This window comes from Schistocerca gregaria, chromosome 1 (assembly GCF_023897955.1).
Source record: "Schistocerca gregaria isolate iqSchGreg1 chromosome 1, iqSchGreg1.2, whole genome shotgun sequence".
NCBI lineage: Eukaryota > Metazoa > Arthropoda > Insecta > Orthoptera > Acrididae > Schistocerca > Schistocerca gregaria.
This window is the reverse complement of record NC_064920.1, coordinates 511,524,780-511,542,396: the sequence shown is the minus strand read 5'-3', so window position 1 is coordinate 511,542,396 and position 17,617 is coordinate 511,524,780. Positions and strand designations below refer to the sequence as shown.

General features: G+C 43.8%; 1 protein-coding gene across 2 annotated transcripts in view; it reads left to right on the top strand.

The window, feature by feature from the left end:
- Window positions 1-11,333, top strand: part of LOC126354481 (acid sphingomyelinase-like phosphodiesterase 3a) — a 1,087,830-nt gene extending 1,076,497 nt beyond the window's left edge. For both annotated transcript variants that reach the window (XM_050004208.1, XM_050004201.1), the window contains exons 10-11: window positions 4,181-4,359; window positions 10,225-11,333. In XM_050004208.1, the coding sequence (XP_049860165.1) occupies window positions 4,181-4,359; window positions 10,225-10,468 (423 nt within the window). In that variant the 3' untranslated portion in view covers window positions 10,469-11,333. The remainder of the gene's footprint in view (window positions 1-4,180; window positions 4,360-10,224) is intronic.
- The last annotated feature ends 6,284 nt before the right edge of the window (window positions 11,334-17,617 follow it).

The window sequence follows — 17,617 nt, the reverse complement described above, 5'->3', positions numbered from 1 at the left end:
TTTCCGAACATGTTGAAGAATGAAGTTTCTCTCTGCTGTCGAGTGTTTGCAAATCTGAAACGTCCGTGCAGATTAAAACTGTGTGCCGGATCAATTCTCGAAATTAGAATTTTTGCATTGCACGCTCCGGTGATCTGTTGCGTGACCTGTCTAAAGATAACACGTAACGCGGCCTTACAGCTTCATTTCCGCCACTACCTTTCTCTTACGTGCCAAACATCACAGAGACGGCCGGTGTGGCCTTGCGGTTCTAGGCGCTTCAGTCTGGAACCGCGTGACCGCTACGGTCGCAGGTTCGAATCCTGCTTCGGGCATGGATGTGTGTGACGTCCTTAGATTAGTTAGGTTTAAGTAGTTCTAAGTTCTAGTGTACTGATGACCACAGATGTTAAGTCCCATAGTGCTCAGAGCCATTTGAACGATTTTGAACGAAACATCACAGAAATTTTCCGGGGGACTAGCTCTTCTGATCCGATATGCAGCAGTAATTTGCTAGGAAGCGTCAAGGACCAAACACTGTTAGAAACCAATCTCATAGGGTTCTCTGTGCGTATTGTGAAGTTACTTCCATTAGGAAGGAAGGATGGGATTGATTGGTTGAGTTTCCGATGGTAAAATTCTGTAACTTTTTTCAGTAAGGCAACAGCAAACCTCAGAAGATAACTCCTTAGGGCTTCCAGGTAATAACTTTGAGTCTTGTGCTCAAGGAAACAAATATATTAAAATACTTACACTACCATCAATAATAATGTTTTGACATAAACGAGAGGAAGCCATCAACAACTGCAAGACTAATCTCTCAAAGGTATTTTGTAATAAGAAATATTTAAAACCGACATTGCAATTAATTACAAAAACTGTCACTTTAATATAAATTTTAGAAATTACGGACAGAAGCTTCTCTCTTAAAAAGATCATCAGTCGGTCTAGGTATGGATCCAGACAGTCTTTCTCGAGGATTGGCTGTTGTTGAACATCCAACTGGTTCCACTGCACATGTGGACAGGTTACAAAATTATCATCACCCGCACGTATGGCGTAAATAAAATTTAATCACTGCTCAAAAGTTTTCCTGAAATATCTGAGTATTAAGCACAAGAGAACATCTCATCAACGTAACATGGTATCAACACTTACCAATATCAATTTCGATGATTATGAACAACCTTTCAATGCGTATAGTTTCACTTAACAAGCCAATTACAATACTTTGCACAGAACTAAAGCAATCTAATCACTGTGGCTAAATGACGACAGAGTTAACAAAACATCAGTGCGGAGTACCTTCCAGATGCACTGTCTCTCTTGCCACATGCTAATGATGCACTTCGGGATTGGCCACAATATCCCATGTCGAAAACGTCTGAAATCACAGCGGCTACTGCACGCTCTTAATCATCGAACTACACGTTCAGCAACGCCAAGTCAGTACTCTGTCCTGTGTGCCACGGGGCTGGCTTCACTACTGTGGCTCGTCACCTCGTGCTCTCGGTAGCGGTGCTTCATGAACACAAATCATGGCTCAGCTTAATAAATCCCAGTTGATGGGTATCTGAAGTAAATCACTTAATTTCAGCATAACCATATGATGCGACAAGATCCTTTCCTCACTTGCTACGTCAATAACCTAACTGATGGACATGGAAGGCAACTAAGTGTTTTATTTCTATAACTTTGGCAATGTGTAAGTAAGTAAGAAGGCATGTTGAGCGAATGTCGTGGCCTTAGGAAAGTGAAAGGCTGTTTCATACATTGTCAGTAGATGCAGTAACCTTCTCAAAACACAAACTAGAGAAACTAAACCCAGGTATTGCTTGAGAGACCTCAGAGAAAATTTGGATATTTATGGTAAGGTCTTATGGGACCGAACTACTGAGGTCATCGTTCCCTAAGCTTACGCACTACTTAATCTAACTTAAAGTAACTTACGCCAAGGATAACACACAAACACCCATGCCCGAGGAAGGACGCGGATAGCCGACGAGGGTAGCCGCGCAGACCGTGACAATGCGCCCCTGATAGCGCCGCTACCCCGAGGAGCAGACTTCAGAGAATCAGGTTTGAGGAGAGGAGAGGGAGGTAGTTGCTCTTCAGCCAATAGGAACATGTCAAGTCGAACAACGGCCTTGATGGCTGGACGATAGTGTGGCTTTTGGATTCATAGCCGGGGACGCGCTGAGGAGAAGACGCAGTGTTGAGGCACTCCTGGAAGATCGTAAGATGTAATAAAATGCAGTTTATCAAATGGTTCCAATCGCTCTGAGCACTATGGGACTCAACAGCTGAGGTCATAAGTCCCGTAGAACGTAGAACTACTTAAACCTAACTAACCTAAGGATATCACATACGTCCATGCCCGGGGCAGAATTCGAATCTGCTACCGCAGCAGTCTCGTGGTTCCGTACTGAAGCGGCTAGAACCGCTCTGCAACCGTGGCCGGCTGCAGTTTATCATCACAGAGAGTGTCCATGAACAGTCTTCCCCTCTTTGGCTTGTCTCAGGAGCTCAACTGAGTGTTGCGAGCTCAGGCATCTCCGTAGGTAGCCTTTCAGCTCTGTACGATCGCGCTTCTGCTTCAATTTATCTAGTAGCGGCATTCTGCATAGTGCTTCACTGTCTACATCAGCGAGTATCCGCAAGGATAGATTGTGCTATAGAGTGTGATAATATATTCCCTTCCCGCTGCTTATAGAGTGAAATAAGGTTAATTGTACGAGACCTGTTAGAAATTTCAGTACATTGCAGCACCGCTAATAGCGTAAATGAAATGGTCCCAAGCATTATGTGACTTAACAGCTGAGGTCATCAGTCGCCTAGACATAGAACTTAAACGTAACTAACCTAAGGACATCACATACATCCACACGCAAGGCAGGATTCGAACCTGCGACCGTATCAGTAGCGCAGTTCGTTACTGATGTTCCTGGAACCGCTCGGCCACAGCGATCGGCGCTAATAGTGTACAGGAATTATTAAAGAGTATGATCTATTCTGCCATCTTATTTTGTAACAAAATTCTATCACGTGAAATCAGCTGGAACTTCAATTACTCTCCTATTCTACTGATTATTATCCAGCTGAAATTCATAATTATAAAGTAGTAAGAACTCTCTTCTTACTTTATTAAGTAATGCCATTTCAAGTAGCCAATCCCTCTCGTGATAAACCAATAGGAGCATGAGAATACGCTTGAATAATGGCAGCGGTTACGGACCCGTCAGTTTACTGGGTAAGGGGGTTGTGTATATGTGTGCTGTGTGTGTGTGTGTGTGTGTGTGTGTGTATGTGTGTGTGTGTGTGTGTGTATTTGTGTGTGTTTGTCCATTTATCCAGTGCATGCACTGATGTTTTCTCAATAATTAAAAATCAGCGTCGTTTTCAGCAATCACATAATGGAATTCTCCCGCTCGCTCAACCACAGCACCCACTAGGGGAGAGAAATAGACGAAAATACAGTGCCATACTAGTGACTGAGCACAGCACAAGCGAGCAGGCAGCACAGGCACGCACGCACAATAACGCAGTTACAGCGGAAACAAACAAGGTCCGTTGATTTCATGCGATTTTTCACAAGCAAAGTCCGCAATGTTCGACGATCCCCGTCCGTCAGTACATGAGATCTCGTTGGCCTTGGTTTAGCTGTTGTTGTTCCTTCGCGTTTACAGTTCACATTCACATCACAGACCGTACAACTGGCGAGCTTTAGAAGTGTTGGAATGTCACTGATGCATTAGGTGACATCCAATGACATTCGAGGTAAAAGAGCTCTCCTGAATGACTCAGTCTGCTGTGACTACTTCTCTACTGACAATGCAGCATTCCTCGTTTCGTTTTATACTCGCGAGACCACCTATGATGACATCCACTGATCAATTCCGTATTAAATAGGGTTGTCCTGTTTCTTCTGAGCAGGTATTGTAACATTCTAAGGTAAGTTTTAGAAAACAGCAACAAGTCGCACTTTCCATTACGACCGGTTTTGCTCTTCAAATGAGCAACAGCGTGATCAGAATACATAGTTAAACTTAGTTTTAAGAGTCGCTTCTCTTGAAGACAATGCCTACGCTTGGTAAACTTTCTAAGGTGTATTGTACAATACTGTTGAACTTTGCTCATTTATGCTACACATTACACGCCTTTTTTAAAATTTTTCTTGCTGACACTGTGTCGACGCCCGCAGATCCAGGACTACGAGCAGTTCTACCTGGACCTGGCGGCGGCCAACACGCAGGAGGCGCCTGAGTGGCAGTCGGAGTACTCGCTGCGCTCCTACTACGGTCTGCCCAATGTGTCGGCCGAGGCGCTCGCCGCTCTCGCTGTCTCCTTCAAGGACCCCGCGCGCCAGGAACTCGTCCAGAAGTGAGTACCCGCCACCAGCCCCACCTCACCCTCTCACCAACAGAGGCGCGTCGCAGCTGCTGTAATGGTCAGTTCCTACACTGTCCTTATGACCTTCTCCACTACTTTTGAAGGCGAAATCGTTGGTCGGTTGGTGGGTTATGATGTATTTCATTTGGAAATAAACGCCCCACTTCATCTTTTTGTATTAACTAACACTAGACCAAACCATTTTGAACGAATTTTCCCTTTTTTTAGACACTATAGCCTAGCATTTCCATATTCGTTTCCTTCATCGTTTGTTGACGTCATGTCAGCTTTCAAATTTGGATTTTCTTGGAAACTAACTTGGGTTTAGAGCTTCTTCTTGGGCGAAATGCTACAGGTCTTTTTCCTCCTCTGTGATCAACTGCTGCTAGGTTTACTTGTTCAGAAAGTAACGTAAGATCCAACTGCTGAACCGTGAAGGACCGTTGTCGGGGACGTCCTATTGAAAACAGACATCATCTTACGAATGGTGTCTGTGGTCTTTTCATTTGTGTATAGAGATTACTGTTGTGTCACCTCACGAATTCTCGATTTTCTATTATCGGGTTTAGGATATTCCTCAACTCCTTTATAATTTCTCGTACCACCTTTACTACACTACTCTACAAAACTTAAGGAAGAGATAGATGAAGTAACATGACACTTTAACGACTAGTTGGAAATGGATGGAAGTCTAGGAGATTATTGCCAGAGGTCTCCCAGTCATGTGCAGAAATTTGCGCGTCACATGGCCAGCGTGATTATAACGCTACAACCTGCTGGCCCGGCAACACGAGACAGCTGGCCCGGTAACACGAGACAGTTAAAGAATCGGGAAAAGACAGTATGTTATATAATGAATTTTCTTTTCTTTCCGTCTATGGTCACAAACGTTTTGTCAGCACATTGCCGGTTTCCGTCTATAATGACCATCTTCAGATTTGTTACAAAGGTAGTGTGTTTTGAACAGTAGAACTGCTAACAAGATGAGTCTTGCATATGCTGTTATTCATATATATTCGACGATGCTGGTGCTGATGTTGAATTTAACGATTGACGATGCCACTACGGCTGAACTACATTAGGACATTGTTTTGGTTAAACGGATCTGAAGGTAGTCGTTACAGACCGAAATCGGTAATCTGTTGACAAAAAGCTTGTAACCATAGACGTAAAGTAAAGTAAATTTATTCTATATTCGGGTCACTGTTTTATTCGAGAAACTGTCACAAATTGCGAAAGACAGTGTGTGCCGCTCATCTAAAACCTGCTGGCCACTGTGGTGGTGTTCATTACAACGTGGCTCGGAGATAACATTTGGGAAAAATCATAGGGAACCTGGTAGAAATACTAAGTGTGACTGGTGTGACTGGTGTTTGGTATGCTCACAGCGTTATTCCACGTGCATATGGAGCATGAGCATGCACTGTGGAGCACTATAGCCCGGAGGAGATGAGGTGATCGACCACCTGCAGGAGACTATTACACTGTGTAACAGGCAAGAAATGACCCACGCCAAGAGTGGGTGTAATTGCAGTCACATATTATATGGCTGCATAGGGGTGGTATCTTTGTCCAAAGACCTGTAAATTTCGTTCTTTTGACCACCGTACCTCGATATCACATGTGCAAATGTCAGGATGTTTCATAACAGCGGATACTCCGCTTCAGAATGTAAGGCTCCCACTGAAAACAAAAGGCGTCAGTTAGATCGTAACTAATGAGCACCAAATGACACTTTGCAGTGGAGTTGATATTACTGTGATTTCCGCAATTTTCTTCAGAAGAGTGGTAATATGATTCCATAAGTGAGTTCGCAGAGAAACTTTCTAAAGCCAGACTTCTGATACGGTTACAGGAGCTATAGAAATGGGTACAGTACTGGATGCCACATTTTTTAAAGTGACAATTGTGACTTCAGAAATTTTCTGTAGCTGCGGATAGCGAAACGCTGAGGTAGCTAATCGCAGGCAGCGTGTATGGCGGCGATGGCGTAGCGTTGGATCTTGTGCATCAGATGTCAATTAATCTAAATCAGATTTCAGTTGACTGTAACAGATTTATAATTACGACGTAGCGCTCTCTCCACAACTCAAGTTAGATCGATCAAAGGAACTTACGTTAATAAATTTGTATATGTATATCTGTAGCCTAAAGTGGCCGTTACCAATGAAAGCAAAATCTTCTAGGTGGTTAGGCCATGTTATATTGCTCTTTGAATTTTTGCTTAACAACTGAAATTTCGATCCCTATGCTGGGAACTAAGTTTATTCAGCTATTAATGGTGAGCCAGCGTTATTAAATAGGCGGTGCTAATATCCAGAGACATACAGAAGAAACGAGGTACTAAATATTATTGTAGTTCTGTTACTAACTGGTACTTGTTTGTATTCATTGTACACCATGGCTGAATATCTACTTCCCAGATGGCGGGAAAGTACGAATCTAGAAGCCTATAGCCGTCGACCCCTTATAGATCTTAACCGCTTCTCCTACTTTTCTTCGATAAATGAGGAGAGTAATAACGATAGCTTCCCGCCGTCCATGAAGCAGATACCGTAAAAGGGTATGCGAAGCCTTGTCCACGTCCAGAAATACTTTCTTACATATTTTCTTTCTCTTCTTCTCCTTCTTACCGCTTCTTATGGAAATACGATAGATCACCAATGGAAACCGATAGAATTTCACCCAATGACCACACTTGTTTAGAACAAGGACGCGAAAACTCTCTTTCACAGTTGAACGTGACGCTGCTGCTGTTACGGTTTAACCAATTGAAGGCACGAAAAGATACTGCGGAATATATCAGCAGAGGGGTCGAATCATTGGTTATGCAGAAGAAATCGGAGGTGGAACATGACACCGCCAAACAACCCAGACTCTTTTGTCGAATATTTTAATGGTGTTGATACCAGCTTGATGATTAGAGGTTTCATTTCATGCCTACTAAGGAATCGCTACTTAAGTAAAATGTTGGCCACAACGACAAAATTACTGAATATATCTTGTTAATATTCAAAACATTACAGACCAATACTCTTAACGCCCCGGGGAGTGGCCGCGCGGTTAGAGGCGTAATGTCACGGATTGCGCGACCCTCCCGCCAGAGGTTCGAGTCCTCCCTCGAGCATGGGTGTGAATGTTCTTATTAGCACAAGTTAGTTTAATTAATGTGTAAGTCTAGGGACCGTTGACCTTAGGAATTCACACACATTTGAAAATTAAAAAAATACTCTTTACATTACGTTGCTGGAGACTCCTTGAACATATTCCCAATTCGAATATCGTAAATTCCCTAAAGATTACAAATTTTCTATCCAAAAATCAGTATGATTTTGAAAATCTTCTCTCTCACAAAACTAAAAAAAAATGGTTCAAATGGCTCTGAGCACTACGGGACTTAACTTCTGAGGTCATCAGTCCACTAGAACTTTGAACTACTTAAACCTAACTAACCTAAGGACATCACACACATTCATGCCAAAGCAGGATTCGAACCTGCGACCGTAGTGGCCACTCGGTTCCAGACTGTAGCGCCTAGAACCGATCGGCCACTCTGGCCGGCGTAAGAAACTCAGGTTGCCTTTTCCTCGATAGGCGGCAGGCTAATTGGAATTCATTATGCCTGGATTTCCGTAAAGCATTTGACATGGTGCCACACGGCCGACTGCAAACGAATATACGGAATAGGTTAGCAGATATGTGAGTGGCTTGAAAACCTCTTACGTAATAGGAAAGGTACACTCAGCAACGTTCCTGCGAAGTGTAATAGGATCGCTGATACACTCCTGGAAATGGAAAAAAGAACACATTGACACCGGTGTGACAGACCCACCATACTTGCTCCGGACACTGCGAGAGGGCTGTACAAGCAATGATCACATGCACGGCACAGCGGACACACCAGGAACCGCGGTGTTGGCCGTCGAATGGCGCTAGCTGCGCAGCATTTGTGCACCGCCGCCGTCAGTGTCAGCTAGTTTGCCGTGGCATACGGAGCTCCATCCCAGTCTTTAACACTGGTAGCATGCCGCGACAGCGTGGACGTGAACAGTATGTGCAGTTGACGGACTTTGAGTGAGGGCGTATAGTGGGCATGCGGGAGGCCGGGTGGACGTACCGCCGAATTGCTCAACACGTGGGGCGTGAGGTCTCCACAATACATCGATGTTGTCGCCAGTGGTCGGCGGAAGGTGCACGTGCCCGTCGACCTGGGACCGGACCGCAGCGACGCACGGATGCACGCCAAGACCGTAGGATCCTACGCAGTGCCGTAGGGGACCGCACCGCCACTTCCCAGCAAATTAGGGACACTGTTGCTCCTGGGGTATCGGCGAGGACCATTCGCAACCGTCTCCATGAAGCTGGGCTACGGTCCCGCACACCGTTAGGCCGTCTTCCGCTCACGCCCCAACATCGTGCAGCCCGCCTCCAGTGGTGTCGCGACAGGCGTGAATGGAGGGACGAATGGAGACGTGTCGTCTTCAGCGATGAGAGTCGCTTCTGCCTTGGTGCCAATGATGGTCGTATGCGTGTTTGGCGCCGTGCAGGTGAGCGCCACAATCAGGACTGCATACGACCGAGGCACACAGGGCCAACACCCGGCATCATGGTGTGGGGAGCGATCTCCTACACTGGCCATACACCTCTAGTGGTCGTCGAGGGGACACTGAATAGTGCACGGTACATCCAAACCGTCATCGAACCCATCGTTCTACCATTCCTAGACCGGCAAGGGAACTTTCTGTTTCAACAGGACAATGCACGTCCGCATGTATCGCGTGCCACTCAACGTGCTCTAGAAGGTGTAAGTCAACTACCCTGGCCAGCAAGATCTCCGGATCTGTCCCCCCATTGAGCATGTTTGGGACTGGATGAAGCGTCGTCTCACGCGGTCTGCACGTCCAGCACGAACGCTGGTCCAACTGAGGCGCCAGGTGGCAAATGGCATGGCAAGGCGTTCCACAGGACTACATCCAGCATCTCTACGATCGTCTCCATGGGAGAATAGCAGCCTGCATTGCTGCGAAAGGTGGATATACACTGTACTAGTGCCGACATTGTGCATGCACTGTTGCCTGTGTCTATGTGCCTGTGGTTCTGTCAGTGTGATCATGTGATGTATCTGACCCCAGGAATGTGTCAATAAATTTTCCCCTTCCTGGGACAATGAATTCACGGTGTTCTTATTTCAATTTCCAGGAGTGTATTTTCTATATGCATTAATCACCGGATCAACAGGGTGAGTAGCAATCTGCGGTTAATTTTCGATGATGTTATGATGTGCGGCATGGTGTCAGCGTTGAGTGACCGTAAGGGCCTAGTAGATGACTTCGACAAAATTTCTAGTCCATGTGACGAATGGCAGGTACCTCTGAATTTAGAAAAGCCAAATCCTTAATGTTCGAGTGTAGCGTAAGTAGTGCATCGTTGCAAAGAAATACGACATGGGATGAGTTTGTAAGGACTGTAGCAGGGAAGGCGAATGGTCGACTTTGATTTATTTTGAGATTTTTAGAGAAATGTCGTTCATCTGTAAAGGAGACATTAGTACGACGTACCGGTGAGTACTGTTCGTGTACTTGGGATACACATCAAACATTATAGATATGTAGCGATTCTTTAGTAAGCATCATCTGAAGATGGCTGCTACACAGCCGAAACAGGTAGTCATCAAGCAGTAATTATATTCTGCTGCCATCATGATCATTATAATTTTTGATAAAGGAGACTGGTGTGTCTCCTACATTTAAAGTGGTTTCATATAAATTTAGACGATTTTATCTTTAAACGTTTCGATTCTCTTGGCTGAAACCATCCTCAGAGGAGCTGTACAGGCGTGTACTGTGCCGTGGGCAGGTACTCGCGCGCCGTGTCGGTGCGCCAGGAGGGCGGCAGCTGCGACGCGGCGTGCGCGCACCGCCACTTCTGCGCCGTGACGTGCCTGGAGGCGGCGTCTTACCGCGACTGCGTGCAGACGGCGGCCAGCTCGCTGACGTCGGCGGCGCCGCGGCCCCGCCCCCACTGGCCGCCGCCGCCCCCGCTGCTGGTGGCCGCGCTGCTGCCGCTGCTGCTGCTGCACGCGGCCGCCGCCTCGTCCTGACGGCCGGGGTAGCCGCGGGCTCCAACACCTGCCGCCGGCGCCCGGCGTCCTAGTGCCCTGTACCCTGTACCCTGATACCTGGATACCTCGGTACACCCTGCTAGGTGCCGGTGCGCCGTGACCATTCCACAGACGGGATCAAACGGCCCCCTAGTTTGGGGGGCGCCACTCGCGATGATCGTTGTTGCTGCTCGCTCGGCTGGTTCTGTGTTTATTTTTGTTACTGGCGCATATAGCAGACACTAATGTGAAAAAAGGATGAAGTACCACGAGGCGTAAGTATTGAAATGTGATAACAGGACTTACTTAGATGTGCGAGCCATTATCCAATGACTGCCAAGCGAATTCTCTTTATAAAAAAGTTGGAGTGAATGTGTTCCTCATAGGTGTGTTTTCTTTGTCCCGTTGAAGTAATACAACAGCAGTCATTTTCCTTGACATTGAAGCTAACGCTATTCAGCTAATTAAAAAATGTTGTTTACGTACATATATTTTATTTTCCGTAATTTTCAAAATATTAATTGTTAATTAATTGTTACCTGAACGCGTAGTAGTTACCACTGATACGTCAGTCCCCGATGATCCCAACATTTTCCATAGGTACCGCTCCAGAAATATGTATTAGATGTGTCTAAATAATTAATATTTACAATGATGAAGTGTTATTTTTGCAAGTAAAATACTCAGTTTTATATGGGGAGTTGGACCTTTGAAATCGATGTCTATAAAAGTATGATATATTGGAAGTATGATCATTAAATGCAATGTTCACTATTGACTGTGAGTGTTCGTTACGTAAAAAATTATTACGGCCAATGATACTATTGTGTATTTTGCTTTAAATATATATTGCTTATTAAAATAACAAAGTGTGCCTTGATGATAAATTTTAGCTCCTTCTACCTCTACCACCCAGTCTTTTGTCCGATAATATACTCTTGAAAAACACGTATTACATAAACGAGTATATATGACGACACTATATGCATGCAAACACCTGACCGATGCCGGGATTACAAAACTCAAGCAATAAGACTAGCTTTGGTCACGTTTTACAGAATCAGAAATCATACTCATTTCAGTAGCACTATATACAGAGAAGCTAAACACTTCGTATCACTGACTAAAACTATCAATTTTTACTTTAAAGGCAATAACGCTGTCTCTCAATGTTTCAGGAACTTTGTAGGATTTTATGGGGCAAGGTTACATTTACTTAGAAATTACATAATTGGTTATAAAATTAATGTATCGTTTTGTTGAAGCGAGCTGCTGCGTTTGTTGGTAATAGTTGATAAAATCTGATTAATTGTTGCATGACCCCAGTTTACTGGTCTGTACACAGTTTACGTTCAAAACATATGTGACTGATATCTCCTACTATTACTCCAACACAGTCACAGTAAGGATTATCTGCACATGTATTCGGCGAAATTGACCGAGAAATGGTTCATGATTGAGTCTCGTGGGAGGTATGGACATCATAAACTTTTTATTTGTCTTAATTATGTGATTTCATTAGACATGGTATCTCCTTTTACCGTGATTTCATTACTCCATAATATCTCAATTTACTGCGTTTCGTGTTTGATGCTTCCTTGTCCTTCGGCGTCTTGATCTTCATTATAATGTAATCTGCCGTAAGAAGATGGTTTTAAATGTTGTTCCTTAGGTAATCGACTATTTCATAACAGCCGGCCGATGTGGCCGAGCGGCTCTTGGCGCTACAGTCTGGAACAGCGCGACCGCTACGGTCGCAGATTCGAATCCTGCCTCGAGTATGGATGTGTGTGATGACCTTACGTTAGATAGGTTTAAGTAGTTCTAAGTTCTAGGGGACTGATGACCTCAGCAGTTAAGTCCCATAGTGCTCAGAGCCATTTGAACCATTTGAACCATTTCATAACATTTAACGTTAGCGCGTCCCTTTGTAAACTCTGGTCTGTTGCTTAAACGAACTTCACTGATGCGGATAGCGTTCACCTGCCTATCGCCTTTCCCACTCCCACAAGCAGTTACACTCTACTGCTGATCTGCAGTCGCCTAGTTGACTGCTTCATTTAATGGTAAAGGAAGAGCAGGAACGTCACATAATATTTTAGACAGAAATATGTTTAAAATAGGCACACTGATGAACTGGTAAAGGCACGTGTGTTCAGATACAGAGTTATGTAAAAAGGCAAAATACGGCGCTGCGGCCGGTTAAGTCAATATAAGACAACTTGTGTGGTGAAGTTGTTAGAACTGCTGCTACGATGGTAAGTTATCAAGATATAAATGAGTCTGAACGTGGTGATACATTCAGTGCACGAGCGATAGGACACAGCATCTCCGAGGTAGCAATGAAGTGGGCATTTTCCGGTACGATCATGTCAAGAGTGTACCGTGAATGTCAGGAATCCGGTGATACATCAAATCTCCGACGTCACTGTGGACGGAAAAAGATCCTGTAAGAACGGGACCAACGACAAAATGGTTCAAGTGGCTTAAAGCACTATGGGATGTAACATCTGAGGTCGTCAGTCCCCTATACTGACTACTTAAACCTAACTAACCTAAAGACATCACACACATCCATACCCGAGGCAGCGTGTGAGCCATTCAACGAAGCATCATTAGTATGGAATTCTGAAGCCTAAGGCCCACTCGTGTACCCTTGATAATTGCGCGACAGAAGGTTTTACGTCTCGTCTGGACCCGTGAATACGGCCATTGGACTGTTGATGACTGGAAACATGTTTCCTGGTCGGACGAATCTCATGTCAAATAGTATCGAGCAGATGGACGTGTACGGGTATGGAGACAGCCTCATGAATCCATGGAACCTGCCTGTCAAAAGGAAACTGTTGAAGGTGGTGGAGACTCCATAATGGTGTGAGACCTGTGCAATCCATTGGGGTTGAGCTTGGCTCTCGTTGTTCTTTGTAAACTCGGGAGCTGCACCGCAGCGTGCATCACCAGTTCACCTTACTTTAAAACCCAACGACCTGGATGTGTTCAGAGAATTCGCTATTTTGAGTATTTTCTACATTAACCAAAAAGAGAATGTGAAAATTATTCTGTCCTATCAGTTTGAGAACCTCCATTTAAGCCCTGGGCGTTGCATGACCTCAAAAGTTTTCTGCGTTACATTTTTATCTACATAACCCTTACCTTATTCCGATGATAGGTTTTTGTTTTCATTGGTGGATTTTAGAATGTCTGTCAGTAATGGATGAGTTTTCTTAAAAGGGCTGCCATATCTTAGTGCACACATCTGTACATATCTCTAAATATTTCAGGGTTATTAACACAAATGCCAATTTGTTACTAATTTACTCTTGTGTGTTATCCATAAGCCCAGTGCACAGGAAAAGACAACAACGATCTCTTTATATTGTTTGTAAATCGTGTAATAGATGCTACATTCAGTTAACACTTTCTTTAAATCAATATCAAGTTACATATAACATACATGCAGTAAAGGAATACAAATTGTTGTCTGTAACAAATAAGAAATTAACGTCACTACTGAAAATTGTATTATTTCAAAATAATGTAAGTTAGAACGTATGGAAATATTAAATTTTTCTCCAGTACATAATTTCGTATGATTATTGTGATCCAACAGCTGTTTGCAAAGTTCGTTTTTATTGTTTCATAGCTTCACTTGTAAAGATTCCTCGAAGATCAGTATGTCTGAGAAGCTGGATGTAATTAGGCTGTGGATCATCGACTCGGGTTATAGAGCTGTCAATGTCATTTAGTAAGATGGGGTTTAGTTTTGCTGTCTGACTGATCTTTCAGCTTCTTCTCAAACCACTAGCTTGTCGGAAGAAAAAGTGGATGTGGTGTTTGGAATATTCTCTTTACCAAATTACTCAAATAAATTTCTTTTATTATGTACCATAGCGTGCCAAAAGTCAGGTTTTGAGAATATCCTCAAATGGAATAATTCTGATCCAAAATTATGTCCGGTTTTAAAAAGTAATTCAGTTGTAGAACATCCAACATTTCAAAACAATAATTGATTTAACTGTATTTTTATTTTTTAAATTAAACTAATCACTGTTTATTCCTATTGTCAAACTAATTAAGAACTTGAAACAGTGAACTAAACCACTCATGAGCATCTTATTTCAATGTGTGCTTTTCTTAGCATCATGTGTTCTGATATGAGATTGTTAAGACAATTGTTACGTTACATTGATATGCTCTGAATGTCTGAAAAATACTGTTGGTTCGGTCTTTTCGGGTGAGTGTTGATACTTGTTAATAACAGTAAAACTGAAGTAACTCTATTACCAAATCACATATTCTAGTAGTTATCCATTTCTTTCTGCAAGCGGTATATCGGTGGTAAGTTGCAAGAAGTGACATAGAGAACGTCAGAACCAGAGAAATGCTAAACCCAGTGGTTCCCTTAGTGCTATGCAGGAGGAGTACGCTACATACCGTCACGCCATTTTATCCTTTCCTTCACTCATCACATAATTCGGGAATGATACCCCCCCACCACACACACACACAAACACACACACACACACGCACACTGTAGTACCCTGCTGTCAGCAGGAAAGAACTAACAGTCAATTTTAACACACGTTATTGTAATTAAAGAAAGAAACGCCTTCTTGGCAGACATTAAGTTCAAATGTAAGAACAACACGAAAATTCCACAACTCTTGTGGTGGCAAACCAGATAAGGAATACAAGACAATGGAAGAAAATACTGACCAAAGTCTACTCTATTACTTACACAATACAACACGTTATTACAATGGAAGGAGTGTATAAAATGCTAATGCCGGCCTAAGTACTAGCTGGAGAATATCCTAGCAGCAGATAAACACTGCCGGTCTGAATGTCCAGGCGTGCTTATGAAGCTGCGTTGGCGGAGTGCTACATGAGTAGTATAAGTTCTGATTGGTGTAACGCTGTTGTCTGACGAAGTAATTCCGTTTTTAGTTGGAAAGTCTGTTTATAGCTGCTGGAGACGATTCTCTCTGTGCTATTACAAGGAGGTCGGCAACCCATCTTGCGGGTCCGTTGTGCGAGCCCTCTAAATAGTAAGGGGCCGCTACGACATTTTTCCTCCTGGCGAAAAAATGCACAGTCCCACAAATGTCCATAGGAGTAGGGGCATCCTGGTCGACATCCAGGGATTCGTGGTCGGCAGGGGCGGGAGACGTCGACGAAGAATGGGCAGCTGGCGACGGAGACAATGATTGAGGCGGGGACGGAAGCGGAGGTTCCATTACAGGGCGGACAACGCTAGGCACTGGCTGCTCCCCTGTGACATTGTGGTCCACCACACGGGGGGAGAGCTTGTGCGTCGGCGTATGGAATTTGTCGTTATTAAAATGAATGTGGAATATCTTTCCCACCGATGCACCATATGTGGGGTGGCGGGTGGAAATTATTAGTGTTAATAATAAAACGTGGTGTAGAAAAGATGCATTTCCCGACCGATTACCGTATGTGGGTCGGTGGGTGGAATTATTGTTATTGAAATGTTCCTATGATTTATTTAATGCTGTTGTTTGCCGTTCTCAACACTGGCTCTCTGACTACAATATTGGCAACCAGAAAGGGATTAACAAAACGTGAAGCCTGTAATTAGAATTCATAGTGCCCACTTCGACTGAGAAATACACTTATAGCTACAGCTTATGGCTCTGAGGAATTAGGAGATTGTCTGGGATTCATAATCAAAAAGGATTCTCTCTAAAAGGTTCACTATATTCTGAAAGTCACAGACTAAAAAGAATCCACAACTACCAGAGCAGTTCAGAGTGTAATGCGCTGATGCAACTATAACTGTTCAAATTAAATGTCTAAGTGAATGCTCGCCATAATTTGATGATAATGTTCATCAAACGCCACGCTAAATAATGGTAGAATGTCTGTCCCGCGGCGGCACGTGAAAGTACGACATACGCAAAACTTTGTTAATCCCAGAATTATCACTTCACTCGAAAATGATTTCATGGTTACGCGTATCCCGAGTAACTTATTATGGCATCCGAGGCTGTTTATAGCAAAGATATCGACGCGACGCGACTCCCGGCACAGATGGTGCGTTAATCAGTGTGTGGAGAGAACTGGGGCCTTTTTCCTCGCGCAGCGTTCATTTAAGGCCGCGGTGCTGACGGCTAAGGGAACGTCTGATTAAATTCGCTGTCCCTACTAGCCGCTGGGCTAGTAATGCACCACTTTAAGTTATCGAATAAATCATTCCTTCCTTTACTGATGGCCAATGAAGCTCTCAATTTAAATGCGCAATCAGCACACAGGTAAGTAATCATAATAAAAGTCTGACATGGCTAAGTCCAATATTTTGGGCGAGAGAATTAATTTAATTACACTATACACAGTAGACGAGCCCTGAACTTGCCCTTTGGAGATACGCTATCGCTATAGTTTTATAGTTATTTAGTTGAAACTTCTCACATCTTTATGATTATAGCGACCTCCCTTCTACTTAGATTTAAACATCCTAGCTTTATTAGTTCACCTACTTAATCTGTCTTGCTTCCTTAATTCTTAAGACAAAAACCAGAAAATCATTAATTTCAACTAAAATTTTAATTTGTGGGATCCAGAACACTGTATCTACTAAATTATTACGCAAACGGAATCTAAATATAAATTTTTAAGTTTCTAGCTCTTTTCTGTTGGGCCAATGATTTTTACAGAAAAACGTACAAATCTCGAAAATGGTTAAAGCTATTGAACTGATATTCAACACATAATGATATAATATTACTCCTGACATGCTGGCAACGTTTCAGGTTCTTTACTTGATTTTTAAAGTATTGCGCAACATTTATGACGTCACAGCTAGTTACAGCGGACTGGCTGGCACACAATGGAAAAACTGCTGTGAATTTTATACGGCGTGAGTAGGCTGCTTCCATACAAGCTGGTTGAGGTGCCGCCGGGTGGTGGAATCGTCGGCCCACCAGAGAGACGCCATTGCCTGGCCACAGAGCTTGGTGATGACCGAAGGCGTCAAGCGCACCAGTCGACGAGAGAAGATCGGTACCCAGAACTCCTGCCCAACGCGAATGGTATGTCCCAGCATGTAGCCAGGAGGGTTAGAAGCGTCAGGAACCAGGACAGATAAGGGAGAGCAGAAAGATCGACCATGAAGTATCTCCGCTAGAC